The following is a 20,694-nucleotide window of genomic DNA, read 5'->3' on the forward strand; positions in this document are numbered from 1 at the left end:
GAGTGAGGCTTCTAATGCTATGGGAAGATTGCGAGACCTTCCGATTGGCTGAGCAGTTAAATGGCAGTCTGGTTTTCCGAGGGACCTAGTCTAGACCAGCTATAGATGCAAACCCTAGATTTATGATTGCAGAGACTTTGACTCCGTATGTGTCCTCGATGATCGGTCCTCCGGTTTCCTCGCATGCCTTAGATCTATGCGGTATTCATCGGTGAATCCTGATCGAGGACTCTGGGGACTCAACGCAACCGTGATGCTTGTACCGAAGGAAGCGACGGCTGTTGATCATTTTAGAGCAAGTCCTCTGTCAGTGTCTTCCAATGTTATGGAAGACTGCGAGACCTCGCAATTAGCTGGCCACTCGACACTCTAGCTCTCTTTGCTAAGCAATCTAATCTAGACCAGCCATAGACGCAACCCCTATAGTTATGATTACTCGGGAGGCTTTAACTATCTATGCCCTCGATCCAATCAGTCTTTTCCCTCGCACGTCTTCGATCCACGTAGTATCGACCAGCGAATCCATTTCTCCAGCGATCGTCGTTGCCAGCTTTCGAGTGAATCCTCTCTTCTCGTCCAGGATAACTCGAGTTCGAGAACGTCGGGAGAACCCTGACAATGGTCCACGTGTTTCTCTGTTTCCGAATGATATTCCGGATACACGGAGAGATCGAGGGGCGCAGCAGGGTAGGACGGTGTTCCGAGAAACGCAGGCTCGGGAGAGTCGTCCCGGCGCGCGGAGCAACACGCCCCGTGCGTTTTCGAGCGGTCCTGTCGCGCGAAAACGCAAACATTGTCCTTGTCACGGAGAAACGGGAAGAGAGAATGGGGCCGGCGGTAACGCGGCGTGAAGTTATCCATGAAAAGAGCATTTTTCGGGTGTAAACTCTCAAATAGAGATCCTCCTCGCCGGCCGGCAACAACGAGACGCGCCCCGTGACAGGGTTGTCCCGGCCATTTACGTCGAGTTAACGGTTCGTTACTGAATAGAGGAGGCCTATACTTTATTCCGACGATGAAAAGATGTTTGGCCTCGGCGCAGTGAAATCGCTGGTGTCCCCGCAGGGACGTCCGCGCCCCGCCGAAATTTAGGCACCGTCACGTTCCTCGGGGCCGACGCAACGATCTCGACATCCGGGTCGAATGAATTCGCCGGCTTCTCCTTCGTCCACGGGATTCTTCTCGGAGACTGTCGCTTTTCACGGGTACGTCAACGTTTCAGAGGTGTCGTCGTTCTAGCTTTAATACAAAATGCGAAATTCGGCGGTTAAAGTATCGTGGAACGATTCTCGGCGAATTCGGATGCTTCGCATCCGTTCGAAGAATTGTGCAGAAGACTTGATTATCCGAAGCAGTGGACATTACAATTCATTTAACCTTATCGTACTGGTAACAAAGCTGTCGTATTTGCAGCTACCCCGTATTAGTACCAAGCGAGTTATCGTTGAATCTTCCTCGCGTTCCAGCAAAGATTCCTCGGAATTTCATAGAAGTTCCATTTGTTATATTCTTGAATGTACTTAGAAATAGTTTTCGTAAAAATAGCGACGCAGGAGAGTCCATTAACGAAGTGATTTCCAAATCGTCCGTGCCTCGGTGAAACGAGGACCCAGCGAATCGTAAACTCTATCTCTATCCATTCTCCACCTAGCCGAATTGCCGTTTCAGAGTCTAATTCACTCCAGTCTGCCGAAGTAACTTCCCGAACCGCAGTATCCGCGAAGAATTCAGGAAGCTGGCGCAAGAGTTAATTGTCATCAATAATTTATTGGAAAAAGAGAAAAACCTATATTTCCTTTTAAGTATAATAGTCGATTACAGAGGAATGATATTTACTTTGAATTCGAATGAACTGAGTAATACATATACTTGTTGAATCACGTTGAAAATCTTCATAACGAGTTTCACTGGTTGTTGTTGGACAAGGGGTTAAAGGGCGGGGCGACGGAGAGACGGAGACGAACCTGGCCGCGTCCCGGAGGGTACCGTGAGCTCGATGGGGCGCCCAGGGGTGCGTGTCGAAACGAGGGGTGGTTTTTGTCGCGCTGACCGCAGCCAAGAGTCAACATTCGGCGCAGCGGGCGCTGGTCCCAACGATCCCAACGAGCCCGACGAGCCCGACAATGGGCCAGCTTCCTCTCTCCGGCGGCTTTCGCTCCGGAAACCGATCCGTCTCTCGCGTGGAAGTCGCGCGGTATCGCCGCGATATCTTTCCCACCGGCCGGAGGATCGAGATACCGATCGCCGGCGTCGCCCGATCTAAATCATCGATCTAAATTGCGTTGCGCCGTCTCCGCGGAATCCTCTCTTCCTTCCCGCGCGGGAACGGGCTGAGACGGGATCGCCGGGGAAAGTCCGCGCGGAACGAGTTTGCCTCGAAAACGGATTAGCCGAGCGAAAGAAACGCGGCTGCGGCCTGGGAGCTTCTTATCGTACCGCTCGCGGGACGCCGTTGCTCGCGCGAACCGTTTCTTCCACGAGGACGCGACGGCGACTTCTTCCTTCGACCGTGATGGCCGCGAGATTAACGCTGGTCTTATTAACGAATTGTCTTTAGTCGTTTGTAACGAATCTGTGTTCTTGCGGGAACACGCGAGTGGGAGATTCTTGGGATCCGAAGGGATGTTCGGGGGTTATTAACCCTTCGTGGGCGAAGACTCGTTAAGGTACGCAAAACTTGCAGCGTATGAAGTTAACCCTCTATGGGCCGAACTTTTCTTCATGATTATAACAAATCTCCTCGCCTCGTATAAATACGAATTAACAGTGTGTTCGATAGTTTCAATAATTTCATCGAACGAATGTATTTTGTAACTTCCATGTTACCATGCCGTTAAATTTTCACGCCTGGGCGTATAAAAGTTGAAGTTAAGTGATCACTTAATTTTATTCATCGCTTCGAGTGCAATATGAAGTAAATCAACGAGATGCCAATATACTGATATGTGACTTTAAAGTTACATGGGCCTACAGACGGTTAAATCACACATCGAAAGCTTCACACTAGAACTACGTACCAGTCAAAATGACTGGCTTCGATTTGTTTGTTTAGCAATTATTGATATCTTCGAAGCATCGAACGTTCGAAACGATTTTGAAAATAAATAGTTTCATTTCAGTACTATAATGAATGTCATTCTATGACAATGACATTCTATTTTATCGCAGCTTCTACCTGTTTTAACGATTTTTTCTATATTCATTCGTAGTATCACAATTGTACCATTTAAAGGTGACATCTCAACGACTCCCAAATATTCTCGAATAAACAAATAGACCGTCGTATTAAGCTGTAATCGAACGAACCAACGTCGACGTGAACCTCAAAGCGAGAAACCAGCACTTCGGACCGCAAAGTGTTAACGAGCGTACGGAAGGAGTCGCGAAAGGATCGTAGTAAATTAAGTAGCGCGAGTAAGATGAATCGAGCAACAGTCGAGCGACATCTCGAGAGGAACGAGACCAAGGCGACAGCGTAAGAACCGCGCGACACCGAACAATCGCGTCTAAGTATCTTTCCTACGAGAGCGGACGCGCGTCGCGCCGAACGTTCTCGATTCTCGTGTCAGCGAGGGCGTTAAAGACCGAGGAAAGAGGACCAGAAACTCCGGTATCTTTCCAGATTTGATCCCGCCGCTCGTAAAGATCCTCTCGTTTCTCCTTTTTTTCCGGCCGGTTCGACGGGCGTCGAGGAAATCGCGGCGCGACGGAGGGACGGGGAAGCCGCGGGTGGAATCCCGCGGACGACTAGAGAGCGGCGTCGACGAGGTCGTAGGTCGTAACAGGTAGAGAGACGGTGTTGTCCGTGCACGGGCGTCGTCCACGCTGGTGGGGATGGATTAGGTCAGAACGACTGTAAATAAGGGGCGCAGCGGATAAAAAGGAGAATTTATGGTGAAAATATTTGTGCCCATTCCCATGCTAGGTAAACCATCTCGTAGGCGAGGGTGGGCCATTGACGGTTTTGTTGAAAGTTTCTTCCATAAATCCCGCTCGTATTGTCGGACTTTCAAGAGGAAACCCGCAATGCCATTGTGACACGCCTTACGGACTGCTGTAAATAATAACCGCCCCCTCGGCCCCGTCGCCTCGTTCTCGCCCTGCTTCTCGATCTCGGGACGAGCATCGCGCGACGTCTTTCCAACCGAACCAGCTTCTTCGCCGATCCTTTTTTTGCCTCGAGACTTCTGACTTTTGCTTCTCCTTCTTCTTCTCCTTTTTCTTCTTCTTCTTCTTCTTCTTCGTCCTCTACTTCTTCTTCTTCTTCTTCTTTTCTGCTTGGTCTCCCGACTCCCTTCTGTTTCTCCGTTTCCTTTTGCTGTCCCGATTTTCCTTTTTACCACCAGGTATGTGTCATTCGCGAGTCAGCGCTCGCGTAGACGGCAGCACGTCAATTAAAGCAGTCTCTGTTCTTCGTAATTTAGAGAGAAAGACCTCATTGCGAATGGAACCCGGACCTCTCGGCTAAACCGATGTCTAATTGAACCGAAAGATTCGCGGGTTCTCGCGTATACGGCGGGACGTGAATTAAAGGAGTCTCCGTTCTTTGTGATTTAAATAAGACTTACAAATCGGAACGAGACTTTTCAGGTAACCCAATGTCTAATTGAACTGAAAGATTCTCGATTAAAGAAGTGAATATTCTTTGTGGTTCAGGCGGAAAGATCTGATTGCAAATCGAAAGGAGACTTTTCAGGTAAGCCGACGTCCGCTGGAACTGAAAGCGGATCGAGAGTGAAGCGATCCAGGTAACAGAGGTGTCCCTTTAGAATGAAATTTACGGTTCACCGCGACGACGCAACCGTGATTGCCGATGATCCCTCAACAGCGAGCAGTTTGTAATCGATCGCGTAACACGATTGCTTTTACAAGGCGACAGTCGACGCGAGGCGTGGCGGAACGGGACGGAAAGCGTCGCGTCGCGCGTTACATCGATCGTTACGCCGATGATCCCGGGCGCAGACGGAACTCGACACGACGGATCGTAAAGTCGCCTGTAATATGGAAGCAATAAAATCTTGTCGAAACGTCGTGAAATCTCTTAAACGCCCACGCCGTAATCAAACGTTTTCACGTTTCTATCGACGGCTCGCCGCTGGCCGGCCGTTGCACGCGGCGCGCCTCCCCGCGTCGCTGGCACCGCGTCGGGAGGACGCTCGGAAACCTTCAGTTTTCTGGGAACCACCGGTGGACCGCGCGCAAACGAGGGAACTCGGAGCCTTCGGGGAACAAAGTGTTCGTTGGCGTCCAACGCGATGAGTGTCTAATTATTTGAACGTTCGGATCTCTTGTCCAATTTAGACATTGACGTTCATTGCGGTAGGTCTTAGAATAGACTCGGGATTTCGGATATTTCTCGTTCCTCAGCTTTTCGCTTAGAAAACGAAGCTTGGAACGAAGGTTCACAAGTTTCTCGAAATTGCTTTATCGAAGCTGAATGTCTGTTTGTAAGAAACTTATGAAAACAGTTGTCCACTCTCAGGTAACTATTAGCTTCTCGCTGCCAAATCTGAACTGAATCGCCTAGGTCTGTCTTATACGCTTGTTTCAACAACTTACAATAACTTATATCAACAATCGTGTCGGATAATCAGTTTGTAGCTTTCGCAGGAACACTCTGACGAGCGTTCAAAGCTTCCAACTCTAAACCGCGTCGATTAGTAAAGATTTCCCAAGCATCGCTAGCATCGCAGCTGACATTAGGGATCTATGGACTCCGACGTTCCACGAGTATCACTTCGGTCCCGAAATGTTGCCAAGTGAACGATTACCTCTGCCAGGTTCTTCCAGCCTTTTTCCACCCGACCACAACGTTGTCTTCTCATCGGCACTCAACTTCTTCGCTTTTCGCCAATCCAGTGGTATTCTCCGAGACACTTTCTATTTAAGATTCTACGCTGCAACGTAAACCCGCAAGCCCGCTGCTCCAATAAATAATTAAAACGCTCACGCCCGGCACGCGAAACTAAGGAAAAGAGAAGCCGAGGAAGGATCGTCAGCCACCCACGAAGCCAAGCCTCCTTCCGCTCGTCCCACAGTTCCGTTCTCTCGTTTCTTTTCTTGCGACAGCTTATCGCCGGCCCGCGATCTCGATCGAACCGATTCGCTGTTCACCGATTACCGGCCATCGAGGGAACGCCGATGGAAAGAATCGCATCGCGCCGCCACAATGTCCGCTCGCTGTGCGCGCGGCGAACGCTTAACGACAGGTCTTTAGGAATAATTGCCGCCAGCAGACGCGGGGGGAAACGTATCCGGGCGGCCCGCGGTACGCAACTGTAGGCGTAGCGGAAGGCTTAATGCGACCCGCTTCTAGACCCAGTCTAGACTGAGAATCTTAGAGGACTGTACAAGGATCCTCCGAGGATTCCTCGTGGATACTTACGAAGAAAACTTAACCCTTAGCTGTCCTACGTCGAGTCTGACTCGACATTCTATGTTGTTGCAACCTCTGCCTGTTTTAACGATTTTTTCTATATTTATTTGTAGCATCACAATTGTACCATTTAAAGGTAACATCTCAATGACTCCCAAATATCCTTGAATAAATAACTAGACCGTCATATTAAGCTGTAATTGAATGAACCAACATCAACGTGAACCTCAAAGTGAGAAACCAGCACTTCGGACCGCAAAGGGTTAAGGGAGGAAACTTTGGGAGATGACTGGACCTACCTGACGAGAGGAAGACGAGCATCTTACGCTGTGCACTTTACCTATGGTTTTGATTGGTTACGCGTGATCTTACCGGGAATAGCAAATCGGTATGGTAAAAGGGATGGGAACTGAATGTCGGGGAACATTGGTCAGTCCGGAGGATCCTCTATTTAGCCAAGTGATCTCCCAGTAGGGACGTTTAATAGAGTCGAGATACCACGGCATTAGTAATTGCTTCTATTCATCGTTGCTATCGTGTGCGTTGCAAGAACAAGTGATACATCAAATTCCCCGGATTCCCGTAGGGCTGATATTAACGGCCATTAGGCGCCATCGTCCGGCAGCTGGAAAGAACGAACTTAAGAACTCGGTAATCGAATTTTGATCGAACTCATCCCCAAAGTAGCTTCTTCCACTCGGTATGCCGAACAGTCGACGTTACACATTCCAGCAGACTCAACAATCGATCAGCATCGGCTCTAACCCTCTACACAGTCCACGTTAGACTCGAGTTCTGAATTATAGAGCATGCCGCAGAAATGTAGTCTCGAAGAGTGTCAATCTCTTTCAAGACTGTTGGACAAACTGTCCGTCTAACGCTCCGCTCTTTCTTTACGTCTTTCTTTACGTCTTTCTTTACGTCTTCTTCTTCGGCAAACTCGCCGAGCTAGTTTCCCCGTGGGTCAGCCCGCAGAAAGAAATCGTTGCGCTGGAAGGAACGCGGCGAATCGGCGCGCGAAAACGTCGGGAACGTGGACGCGGCGGGAAAGGGAGTGAAAGGGGCTGAAAGGGTTGAACGATCCGACCTCCCGCGCGGTGATCGCGCGTCTGACTATTTTTCACGCGTTCGTCCGATATTAATGGCGCGTACGAGGCGACGGCGGCGGGGCGGGATCGGCGGCCGCGACGAGGACGCGCGCGAGTACGCGAGCTCGTTGGGAAGAGCGTCGGATCGGATCCGGACGGTCCCGCGCGTCGCTACTTACTGATATTTATTGCGGCCAGAAATGTGTACGGGCCGCCATAAATCTCCGCATTCACACGGAGTTCCTAATTTACATATTCTCCGGCGACTCTCTCCCTCGGCTTCGTCCCGTCTCCCTCCTTCTCTCCCTTTCTCTCACTCTCTCTCTCTCTTTCGCGCGCGCCCTTTCTCTCATCCGTTCTCAGCAGCGTCACCCTGCCACGCTCATCCCCTCTTCAGCGCGCTCCTTCCTCAGTCAGCGTCGCGAGCGTTCTCTGCACGCGGAATTTTCCCTTCCGCGGCCTCGCGACCGGCTACCGTCAGCGGCGATTATTCGAATTCCGCAGCGGATCGGTGGTTTTCAGTGTGCGAAGATGGGAATCGCTTCGGATGCCGTTCGATATTGAGGAGCTTCAGAGAGGATGGTTTTCAGATTGAGAGTGTTAAGACTGCTGGGGGTTTTAGTGCATTTGCTAATTGGAGATGCTGTTGGAGTGGTTGGAGTATGGGGAGAGTTATGTGGAAGAGAGTGAATTAAATGGTGCAGGGAAAATGGAGGTGTCTTAAAGGCTTTGAGATATTGATGTTGAGATTGTGGGAGTTCTGATCGCTTTGCATAGGATCAGGTGAATAGTCCTTAATTCTTGGTGTCCTATAAATCTTGAAAGTCTTTGAGTCTTCAACTCTCGGTGTCCTATAAGTCTTGAATGTCTTTGAGTCTTCGGCTCTTGGTGTCCTATAAGTCTTAAAAGTCTTTGAGTCTTCGGCTCTTGGTGTCCTATAAGTCTTGAAAGTCTTTGAGTCTTCAACTCTCGGTGTCCTATAAGTCTTGAAAGTTTTCCTTCCACTATTGGTGTGCTGCAAGTCCTGAAAGACTTTTAAGACATTCGGAAGTTAGACAATATCGAATCCTGGTCGAAGTAATTCTAATTTTTTGCTGCGCGTACGTATACGAAACGATTCGAAGTCTTGATAACCAATAGCTACATGCAGCACTGCCACCACCAATTGGACGATGAAATAGACGAATGAATAATGAATGAGTGACGGGTGCGCGTATCCAGAGCTAACCCGAACCCAGTATCGGAGGATGTCGCGGCACGTTGAAGCCGTTTTAATGAAATCCAGCGACAGATGTCCGTCGTTCGTAATTTAGCCGCGGACGTCCGAATTCTCGATCGTGCGCGATGGGAGGGCAGGCTGTACGCTGCTGGTGAGATGTCTCCCAGGATGGCATAAGAGAAGTTTTTCATTATCTGAGCACTGATTAATCTTCTTACGACTGTACGAATAGCGAGTCTTCAAGGACTCCAAAGCTCAGTCTTCAAAGACTCCAAAGCTCAGTCTTTAAGGACTTCCAAGCTCAGTCTTCAAAGACTTCCAAGCTCAGTCTTCAAAGACTCCAAAGCTCAGTCTTCAAGTACTTCCAAGCTCAGTCTTCAAAGCAAATCTTCCTAAGAAATACATAATAAACTGCTGCATTCAATAGAATACTGTACATCCCAAGTCTCTTAGCACGAAGACTCAATCATTAAAGACTGCAGCTCCTGCAGTTCAAAGTTTAAACCCACAGAGCTCCAGTTCTTAAGACTCGAACCCCTGAAGCTAGCGCAGTCACGAGCAATTTTCACAACACTACTGAGAAAGGAACGCGAGTCCGATTGATCATTCTTCATCTGTTGCCATTTCAATTCCGATACTAATTCCCTGTTCGTCGATAAGATTACAGGCGATGAATCGAAACCATAAACAAATCGTCCAAGTAAAACCTGCTCTCGCCCGTCCGTCATCCCGTTAGCGTACACGTCTGAGAACGCGCGATACGTACGACACGTTTCTCCGGCCATGGAAACGCGAGGCTCGACGCTCGAAGCCGCCTCGCGGAGCAGCGTCCTCCTGTGAATCGAACGAGCTCGGAGCGAAGTTACGATCGATACCTTAATTGCAACCGAAAGAGCTCCTCGGAGGGCTGGCAAAGGTTAATGCTCCATTAAGAAGCAGTTTACGGGGATGGCGGAGGGCCGGGGCTCGTGGCCGTCGGCCAATCGTCGAACCGGCCGCGAAATCTTCGGTTTTCGCCGTCGAGGCGGGTGCCGGCCACTGGATCGAATCGAATTCCGATTCTCCGCGGTCGTTCTCGTCGTTCTCGACGAAGCGTCCGCGGGATTCCAGGACAAACGAACCGTTTGCCGGTGATGGAGCAGCTGGAACGGAGCTGGCACGGTAGCTAGCGGTGCGTTATCGAGTCTCCGGATCGTTTCGAACACGTACGCGTGGCGAAAATTCGAATCAGTTCGAATGGAGTCCCCATAAACCGGACATACCTGTGAAACCTGTGCGCCATTGAACGCGAGACCAAGTCGAATCGAAGTAGACATCTTCCAAGACGCTCTAGACCTAGAGGGTATCAATACTCTACGTAAATGTCTAAATATTTCCTTCGACTTTCTTCCTTATATACTCTACATATTCGAAGTGATTCCTCCGCCAGTTTCCAATCCTCGATACCTCATCCCACCGAATCATCGAAGCCTTCCAACGTGTCCAACCCTCTGAAACCAACAGCTGCGATCGGACAACTTAAAATCTCGAACCTCGGCCCTCAATTCCACATCGCTCCAGACTGGATCATCGTCAGAGAGTTCCAGAGTACCCGAACGAGGTAGACGTCCAAGCGAACCAACCCCGAAACGTCGGGAAATTCGAAGCGGAAACGACGAAAACCGTCGGATCCCGCAGGTGAAGAGAACGGCGCGGCGTAGAGAAACGCGTCGAAAAACGAGCGTGTTCGAAGGCTGCCCGTCTCGGCGGCTCGCCGTGTTCACGGGCGAGCGGCGGCCGATAGTGGGGGTGGCTGCGGCGGTGGCGGTGGTGATGGCAGTGGCGGGTGGAGCGTCTTCCCCGAGAGCCTCGTAAAATGGAAATCAATTACATCTACACTTAACCACTTAAACTGGTTTCGCCACGGTCCTAAAGCCCGTTTACTCGTTGCGTGGGGATGAGCAACGCGTATGGTCGGTCGGTGCGCGAAGGGAACACGGACGGACGGACGGGCGGACGGACGGACGGTCGGACGGTCGGGACGCGGCTCTCGGCGAACGAGCGGCGACGACGACCAACACGCGCGCGTACACGCACGTACGCGCATACACAGGGAGACGCGTGTTCGGATACATATACCAACCACCGCCGAGGCTGTGCGAGGGTTCTCTCCCCTTGGAGAAACAAGGATCAAGATAAACGGGCGAGCGGACGCGTCGAACGGGGAACAGAGACGAGCGGATTGCACGGCGGGGGCAGCAGGGAGAGGGAAAGAGAGGGAGCAGACGGTGAGCACCGCTAGGGGCTTCATCTCCTCCCCCTTCTTTCGCTGCTTCTTCCACCTCCTCCTCCTCCTCCTCGTCGTCGTTCACCTCCTCCTCCACGACGGCCACCACCATCACCGCCGCCACCACCCTCCTCAGCCCGTTCCTCTTCCCTCTCCTCGCGTTTTCGCTCCTCTGCTCCTCTACGTCGGTTTGCGGCTCGCCGCAGATCATTCGTATCAACATAATTACAAGCTCGGGAGCCGCCTCTCTGTTTCTCTCACCTCGCTCCACCCATCACGACGTAACACACGATCGCTTTCGCGCCCCGGTGAAACCTTCCTCCTTCTCTTCCTCGTCGTCGTCGTCGTCGTCGTCGTTCCTCTTCTTCGTCCTCCTTCTCTTTTTCTTGCGCTCCTTCTGCTTCTTCATCCTTGCTCTCCTACTTCTTCTTCTGCTGCTTCTTCGTCTTCTTCGTCCGCCGGCCTTCTTGTTCTTTTGCTTCTTATCTTCCTGGTTGGACGCGGCGATTCCGACGCGGCCGGATACACGATACACTTCGTGTCCTCCGACGATCTCGCGATACCAACGAGTTATCGTGTACTCGTTCGATTATAACCGGGACCGAACGCTGCTTTCCCACGGGACGCTCGTCGAGGGAATCTCGATAACGGCTGCCCGCTCGCCGGAAAGCGTCTTCGGATCGATGGGCGATCGGCCGGCGGTTCCCGCGTCGAGTCGACCGAAGTCGCGGGGAATTGTTCGGCTGGTGCTGTTCGGTGATCGCTCGATGTCCTCGGATGACGCGGGGTGGAACGTGGCTTCGGAGTTTTGTAGTTTCGATCGGTTGCGCGTCGAGGTGCTGGTTGGAAATGGGAATTGGGAGACGAGCTGATTGAAAACTACCCGAGAAAAGATGAAGATCGAATTCCTCGAGCTTGACATCGAGTCGAGATGAAGTACCCGTTGACAGAGATGGATGCTGGATGTAGCACTAGTATCTTTCTCTGAATTTTACCTGGTAAGTTTCATGCATCTATTGCCAGTTCGGCGATAGAGTCGCTCGGAAGCCAATGCGGTAGGCGTAGAAAAGAAATATTGAGAGAGTTCATGTTTGTTTCTGAAACGACTGTACAGTATACTCGGAAGCTATGAAAAACTCTCTGACGTAGAAGAAACGAATTATCGAAGAACTGAATAGAATATTATTCCATTGAAACTTACACAGGAAATAAGTGCGCATAATTTGCGATTTAATAGGCAGCGAAGCTATCAAAAAGGCCGCAGCAAATTGGAATGATCTGTTCCGTTTCCTATATCCTCTTCTCGAGAACTCGAGAATAGCAGTCGCACTGCTATTATCCTCTCTATAGGTCCAAAATATTTCACTCGATGGAATCGAAGGCGCGAACGTTTAATTGCTCCGTCGAATCCGTGGATAGCGTGCCGATCGTTGCTGCGTCGATTGTGAATCCGAGAGAGTTCACCGATCGAGCCCAGATATCGTCGAAGTTCCGAGTAACCGAAGGGCCGAAGGTAAATCCGCAGTAAACAGCGAACCACCGTGCGTCGTAGGCGAAATAGCTTCTGGGCTCGGTCGAGGGGTCGCGGAGCGTTAGTCATGGAACGAACCGGCCTTAAACTGGCTGCATCGAAAAATAATTGCTCGTTGACAGGCCGTGAAATGAATTTATTTAATTTCAGATAGGTATAACAGAATTACACGGCAGTTGAAGCTGCGATGAAGCCCGGCTGGCGTGACGAGCCACTCGATGAGCTGCGGAGGCTGACCAGTCGCCTCGGGAAACACGAGAGAACCGAGCCGAGAGTGTCCGCCGGGGAACAACCGGTGCAAAAGACGACACAGCTATTCCAGCGAACGCTGGATTTCCGCTTTCGACGATCGGAGTCGCGGCTGGCTCCGACGAATCGATATCTCCGATCGTTCGTCGTTCGGGACAAAGGGTGCTCCGGATCGAGCGCTGATCATCGAACTCGCGGCTCTTTATGCAAATTTCAAGGCGTCGTTAGAGGATTGAAATTAACGGCTGCGAAGTTTCGTTGGCCTCCCTTCAACCGTTTGCACTTCATAATATTTTCTGACGGAATATTAACCCTTTGCACTCGAGAGGTGACTCTCGCCACATTTCACACTGTGAAACTATGAAATTTGATGGTTAACATTATACCTCGTATAACGCATCGATTTGAGAAATATTGAAATAAAAGCATTGCTCCTCGATGATGATTTCTCGAGTTCCATAGAATATCTTTATCTCATCGGAAAGTGTTCAAATATTTCTAGTGGAAATCTTCCGAGTGCAAGGGTTAACTGTTTACTTAGACGAAGAAATCTTGCAAATTCGGGGCATGATTGTTTTATTTCTATGTTTCGCGTGTTGATAGCTTAGTCATTCTTTTACGTTGAACGGTCGATTTTATAATTTTTCTGCGTTGAATCTAATGGTGATTGAGCGTCGCTTCTCGAGTGCAAAGAGTTAACATTGAACTACGGTGTTGGATAGAACGATTGTGTTGAATGTACGAAGAAAGAGAATAATCTATTGTCGCAATTGTTGTAGGGATCACATGTGAACTGTATTAAGTGGCCGGTGGTTATTGAAAAATTGAGAAACATCGGGACAATCTTCGAAGAACGATCGCAGCGGAGCGATGTATACCGTCTGTTTCCACGTTATTCATGATTATACCGCAATGCATCATTCAAATTAGATACTAGACGCGTAAAATGAATATTAGAGATTGACGTTTGTTCACTGTACGTTGTCCTCTGTAATTTCGCTTCGACGTTGACTGACACTTTGAAGTATATTGACTCATTTGCATCGCGAATGATAGCGTCTTTAGCTGGGATATGAATTAGATATTGTCGTGTACTGCTGCAGTCTTTCTTGTATCTTGTTATTACCAATAAAATTCACGTCAGTCCTTGAAACACTATGTTCCCATTTCTACTTAAATAAAATCAACATTTCCAATTCTACGGAGCATCGGAATCATGCGAAACTTCAACTTCGAGTTTCGAAGATTGAAAATGTAAATTCGAACCCGCTCCCAATTAATCAGGTTCAACGTTCATCTATTACCAATCCATTAAATTCAATTACACTCCCACTCAACGCGAAACACTTTCCGACATTGAAAACCGTATCCTTGTTCATTCCAGACCCGTCCGATTCGTTTCAATTTCCTCTAATCTCAACGAATTCTTTCATTAAACAAAACCACGCGACAGAAGCATGCGTCGATTACGCAATTAACAACCGGTTCGCCGGAATTCTCGAATTTTCCGGCGTGAACACCGGTCCGTCCGTGAGACACGACCGCTGGAAGCGTGAAGGGGGTTGATCGACGTGGACACCGCGAGTTACTGAAAATTCGTTTATTTTTATCCGTGCTACATCGAGATTACGGCATTGTTGACGCTACACGCTACCATAAAAGATTTTATGTACAAATTCCAGCGTCCCGGTCAGAGGACGCGTTAATACTATCGTGGTATATATTACAGCTAAGACTCTCTCGCCCCAATTTTCTCCGTCCCCCGCAAACACTCTCGCTCTCTTCCTCTCTTTCACTCTCTCTCTCTTTTTCTCTCTCTCTCTCTCTCCAACGCGTCCACTTCGTCGCGAGTATATTACAGACCGGCGCAACGACTCCAACTAATTCGCGGAAACGCTTCGATTATATGTACAAGGGCCGCCCGAGAACGCGGCCGGGAAACAGGGGTTGAAAACGGTTACGATATCGGTTCCGGTTTTTGCGCCAGTTACGGGGAAGCGGAATAAGGTCGTGAGTATTAACGCTAAACGTACCGGCGCCTTTGTGTGCTATTCCTGTCGTAACCAGTCGAATAATTGGTCACAAAAGGAAAGTGTACGAGTTAGACGATACACTTTCCTTTGTGGAAACAGAAACAAAAGGATGGAGAAGAATTTCAGATTATTCCGTTATTCTCGTTACACGATTGAACCGATTAACGCGAAACGAACGAGAAAACGTAGAATTTCCGAACAAAGAAATCCTTCCGCCGGTACGTTCGGTGTTGAGTATTTCAGTCCTAAGCCATATCGATTCTGCCATTTAACCGCCGAGTGAACATTCATCGAAAGGGTTGTCTTAACGAAGCAGAATCTTAATTGCTCTACTATTTCTCTCGTATCTCGCGTCCAAGAAAATTCGTTTCGTTCGATGCGTCGTCGAGAAAACGAATGTTCGAGTTTACGTGAAAAATAGCGTCGCCAGAATTAGGGACGCGGCGGTCGAAGTGTTATAAATAACAGCTGTAGAACCGACACAGACCTATGGTATTAGATTAGAGAAGCGATACGGCTTAGAACTGTTATACCTGATAACAGTCGCGACTTCCCCTCGGTCCTCCGCAACCGTTCCACTCGAAACCGATGCGCAACGGCCCGAAACCGTGATTTCCGAAAGCTTTCTTCCCGTCTCGGGGCGGAAACACGTCTACGGTTACATTACGCGGGGACACAGAGAGCGAACAAGTACGGACCATTTCCCTACAGCTAGCTTAAGTAAGGTTCGATGGAGCGTCGGGAGAACTCGGAGGAGCTTTCCCTCCTCGGAGGGAAACGAGACGCCTCGCAGCCGAGCCGTGACGCCGGGTTCGCGGGGGAATTGGGAAACCGAGGGAAACGAACGGTCCACCGAGACGAGGCAGCGGAGCGGGCGCAACGATTCGCTGGCACGGTCGCAGCTTGATTAACACGTTAACCCCTTGCCTTATAATACAGACTCGCGATCATTCTCTTCCAGCTCGAACTCCACCGAATTCAATTCTGTCGCAAGCTATTCACCTTCGGAGTAAACGTAGGTACAGAAAGAACGCGAAATTTCACTTCTAGCTGATTAATCGAGAAACAATTCCGATACGCGTAATTAGGAAACGAACCATCGAGATACTCTGACGAATACACGACCGTTACCTTCGATAGTACGGACTCCTTCAATTATCAAAGAACTAAACAGCGAAGAGTTTAAAGTCTTTAATATTGCTCTTCCCCTCATACCCACGTCATCGGTGAACCCATTTGCACCCGTAACCGGAATGATCGTGGACGATTCCACGAGTTTACCACCGGAATATTCCGCGGTTCTCGTAATCGGTCCGCGAGCACCTTCCGAGCTGTTTATTCCATCCTTAAATGTTCCTCGTGTCAATGACGCAGATCTCGAAGCATCATTGACAGCGGGTACCAGCGTAACTCGAAATTCTCCGAGCGAAATGGAACTCGGCGGTGACGTCTGCCCGCGCAGACTCGAGTCGAACGTCTCGGACGCGCGAGGTTCCGTAGCGCACGCCGCAAATGGGTTAACGAGTTCAACGAGGGGTCACCGGGTCCCGGTGTTTACCTGCGTTCCTCCACTCGGCGCCCCGTCTCGCGGAGAGCTCGCTTATCCGCGCGGTTCTCGCGCGGAACTCTTTGGCTGCGCTCCCCGGCGGCCGCGGCGAAGAACGGGCCGCACGATCCGCGTTATCAGCGTCGAATCGGCGAGGAGCGCTAATTGGGGGTGGTCGGGCGAGTCCTGAGCGGCGGAGGTGTGCTCGCCGGTGCCGGATACGGCGTGTACCTGAGCGAGGGAGCGGCCGCGGTAGGGGGTGAGGATCTCCGCGAGATCATCGCGACGGGTGGCGGCTGCCAGGGCCAGGGCAGGGCCGCGGGGTAGGGGAACGGCGCGGTGGCCGCCACGGCGGGGTACGGGGAGGAGGCCCCGGTCGCGGGCCTGGCCCCGGGGTGGGTCTGTCCCACGGTCCCGTACAGCAGGGCCGTCGAAGGTGTCATCCAAGGCGGCAGCGCGTGAGCGGGGCTCTCGTGCTGCGACTGCTGCTGCTGCTGGTGCTGCTGCGACTGCGACTGCGACTGCTGGTGGTGCTGCTGGTGGTGGTGATGGTGCTGCTGCTGGGCGCCGAGGGCCGCCGCCGCTGCGGCCGCGGCTGCGGCTGCCGCGGCCGCGGCCGGCGACGACATCGCGAGGTGCTCGTACAGGCGGACCGGCGCCACGCCGCAGCGCACCAGCTGCTGCTCCATCAGCTCCATCGGGTCTCTGCAACGCACCAAGAAACACGGTTTGCTTGTAGCGCTGTTTCTTCTGCTCGATTCGTTTAACCCTTTGACTACGAGGGAAACTTGCGACGTTGGAGGCGCGTGAAATATCGCTCTTGCGCTGAGAGCGGTTGGACATTGGGAAGTTTCGCCGTTCTTGGTGTATGTCGCGAATTTCTATGGTATGCTTGAGGCTCGAGGGCTGTCGTAGTCAAAGGGTTAAGGATTGAGAAGATCGTAGCGAGCGAAGGTACGAATGAGTAGGAGATGCGCGCCGAATGAGCGAGAACGAATGGGATAGAGCGACAGGCGGAAGGTGCGAAGGATTGGTGTATGAAGATGGAAGAATGTGAGTGTTGATAAATACGAGTGTCAGGAGAGGACGAGAGTTGTCAGTTGACCAGCGAGAAACAGAATAACGCGTTGAGAAGGGATTGCGACGAGATTGGGAAAGCGGGGTTGCCTTAGTTTGAGGTTGAAGGTAGGATGAAATAGGAGTGTCGCTCTTGGTAATGTGTACTATGCTGGTAGTGAGCTGTGGAGTGGATCGAGGGAACTGTGGAAAGATCATTTGCGATTGATAATCGTTGTCAGGTACCTCGACTCCGATTGCGATCGAGTAATTATGGCATATGCCATGCTTCTTATCTTGTCGCAAGACGAATCAACGCGGCGTTAACATTCGTAGGGCGCCGTTAGGTCGACAAATTTCCTAGCAATTTCAGCATCGAACACGAGCCGCGATACCGATCTACATCGAAGACACATGCCGGCAGGAGAGCCAAAGGTATCGACGCCCGTATCGGCAGCGCGTATTACAACGTGTAGACGCGACACCCATCGGGGTCCGCGTGGTTCCGATCTACCCCCCGATCGATCTCCCGACAGACGTTTATCGGCTGTATATCTCCGCCGTTAAACGGCGTTTAAGGGAGAATGACTCGTCGAGATTTCCCGCGGCTAATTAGAGAAGCAGCCTCGACGCGACGTTTCCTCGCGACGCAACGTACGCGCGTACGTGCACGGGCACACTTAATTACGGTTAATTAGGAGCGATTGTGCGATCGCCGGGATCCACGGGCCGCTATTGGCAGGGACGCTAACGAGCGAATTATTGGCCGGCCGTGGATGGGAACTCGGCGGCGCGCGTTCGCGTGATACCCGCGATAATTAATGGCCGCCGGTATCACCGCGGACCCGCGGCGTGGACACGTTGCACCGTCATTTCCTACTTTCGTGATTACGCGCGGGAGTGGTACGTAAACACCGTGCGATTATCGCCGAGACCATCTCGATTATTAAGACCTCATTGTCGAACCGGCGCGGCGCGCCGCGGGGTCACGAGGGGGGAGACGGTGACGGGGCGAGGACGATCTCTCAGTCGCGCGGACTGGTCCCCGGCTTCCATCTTGGTGTTCCCCGTCCGTGTGAGCTCTCGCGCGAGCGCCAGTTCGAGAGTCCTCGAAATAGGAGCTGCCCGGCCAGACGGGGATCCGATGATCCCACCCGCGTCGCTCCCCGAGAAAGCGATCCCGATGCCCGGACGCAGTTCGGTAGTCCCGGCGAAGTCGAGTCAAGTGGTCGAAAGAAAACCTGACACCGTGCGGCCGCGCCGCTCGGATAATTTCACCGCGGACCGACCGACGATGATACCGCCTATCGATCATCCGGTTCCTCGAAAGCTACCAGAGAAACCTCCAGAGATTCCCTTTCGTCTTTGTTCGTCGATCGCCGACGAGTTGCTTCGAATTGTTCGATGATCGAACGAATCGGTTGAACACTCGGGGGTGAGTTTTTGGGAATTGACAGAGTGTGTTTTCTTTGTGTGTTCTGATATTGGCTAGCTTCGGGTGTATTGGTATTGTTACTTTGAATGAAGGTTCCCAAGGGGTTGACGCTAGAGTAGATCCGACAGGAATTTTTTGATATAGATTGCGACAGTGTTCGTTGGAAGTTAGAGAATAAATTTGGTAATTGTTTGATTCGTTTTGCGGGTAACTTCGGTAGGACATGGACCCAGCAGGAAAGAAGGCGGAAGGAAGGAACGAAAGAAGGAAGAGCTGCGAGGAGCGAAGGGTTCCAAAGAAACGAGCCCTGACTGAAAGAGACGAGGGATTAGGAGGTAGGGGAAAGAGGGCCCGGGGCTAATCGCCCCGTTCGTTCTCTCGAACGTGCCGGACCACACACCGCCGCGTCCACGGCCATTTCTCTTCTCGTTCTTCTAAAATATCGCTGTCAAACCCCCAAACTCTATTAGTCGACGCGTACGGGCGTCGATTACAGCCGGCCGAGGTCGTTTCCGAACTCGTGGAACGGCCGTAAACGGCCGGGGACGCGGGAAAGGGGACTACAAGGACCGAGACACGCTATCGGTCAGCTCCCGATCCGCTCTTAAGGTGCAGATACACTAGCAAACGACTAACGACAGTGTTCTCTATTAGCGGCCGGTTCAATTCACTCGCGATAATAATCGAATCGAATCGAATGGCACGGACTTCTGCGGGTCCTTAATTTAGAACCTCGAAAGCCGCAATTTCAATCTTGAGAGCCGAAGTCCTCGGGTCGAAGCCTATAACTGTAGTCCTCGATGCTCGTGTCTCTATTCTCGACGCCTAGAGCTGTGAAAGCTGAAGCCTTCGACGCTCGACTCGTTACGCTAAAGACACTTCAAGTCCAGATCGAGCTTCCATAACTCCGAGCCGGAGTCTTCGAGTCCCAAAGACTCAGTCTTTAAAGACCATCGAAACTTCAAGGACTTCGTAATGCTGCGAGTCTTCAAAGACAGTCCTTAACCAGTTAACTGTGACTAGTACACGCGTCATCGTAAAGCTTGACACGATATTGATTCTTTCAGCGATGAATTCTTTATTTCTTTACATAAACATGTAATTCTTTGTTTCGCTTTGATCGTTCATTAAAATATACTCTACATTTTTCGATTTGATTGCGCCGAACGAGAGGTTTTCCCAATTGAATTCCACAGTTAACTGGTTAAAGTACAGTCCCAGTCGAAATACTACTTCACAGACCTCTAAGCCTCCCACACTCATCCTCTAAACTTCAACCAGAAACCATCCAATCCTCCTACAACCCTAGCAACTCTCCCAAGACGTCAAAGACATTCTGCTATCGTCCGCGACGATAAAGACGCGAAGTTCCTTTATTCCCTTCAGCGTTGGAAGAACACTCGCTTTCCCAGCACTCGGACCGCGACATTGAACCGCGAGCCGCTCGTGTGCAGCTAGCCCGAGGCGAAATCACGGGCCGGCGGGAATCGCGCGTGCTACGAATCTCACCTGCGTCTACGCTAAGCGGAAATGACGCAGCAGCACGCCGAGCCTCCTCTAAGCGTTAACCCTGGCTGCGATTCACGCCGCGCGGCCGCAGCCTGCCGGCCTTGAATTATATCCTTAATGTTTTCATAAAGCTTCCTTATGTACAGACAATAAAAGCCCTAATTACAGCGCCAGCGGCTCGCGGCTCGCGGCGCGCGGACTATTACTATCCGCGCTGGCCGTCGCCGCCGCCGCCGCCGCCGCCGCCGGGTCTTCCGCGATCGTTACGCCGACCAATAAATATTTCTCGTCGATCCGACGAGCGCGCGCGTTTTCCTCGTAACACCGCGGTTACGCTCGGAACCTTGTAATTACCGGGCACCACCGCCGTTATCCGACAGTCCGTC

At 51.1% G+C, this 20,694-nt stretch overlaps 2 protein-coding genes across 2 annotated transcripts in view; one reads left to right on the forward strand and one right to left on the reverse strand.

Annotated features, from left to right (window-relative positions):
• The window catches only part of LOC116433063 (uncharacterized), a 69,548-nt gene extending 56,629 nt beyond the window's left edge, over positions 1 to 12,919 (forward strand). The window contains exon 9 of the mRNA XM_076369630.1: positions 12,631 to 12,919. The gene's annotated coding sequence lies outside the window, so the exon portion shown is untranslated. The remainder of the gene's footprint in view (positions 1 to 12,630) is intronic.
• Positions 12,920 to 14,324: 1,405 nt separating this feature from the next.
• LOC116433062 (uncharacterized) overlaps positions 14,325 to 20,694 on the reverse strand; it is a 60,381-nt gene continuing 54,011 nt past the window's right edge. Inside the window, exon 6 of the mRNA XM_076369825.1 lies at positions 14,325 to 17,013. Within this exon, the coding sequence (XP_076225940.1) occupies positions 16,470 to 17,013 (544 nt within the window). The 3' untranslated portion in view covers positions 14,325 to 16,469. The remainder of the gene's footprint in view (positions 17,014 to 20,694) is intronic.

The sequence above is a fragment of the Nomia melanderi genome, chromosome 8 (assembly GCF_051020985.1).
Source record: "Nomia melanderi isolate GNS246 chromosome 8, iyNomMela1, whole genome shotgun sequence".
NCBI lineage: Eukaryota > Metazoa > Arthropoda > Insecta > Hymenoptera > Halictidae > Nomia > Nomia melanderi.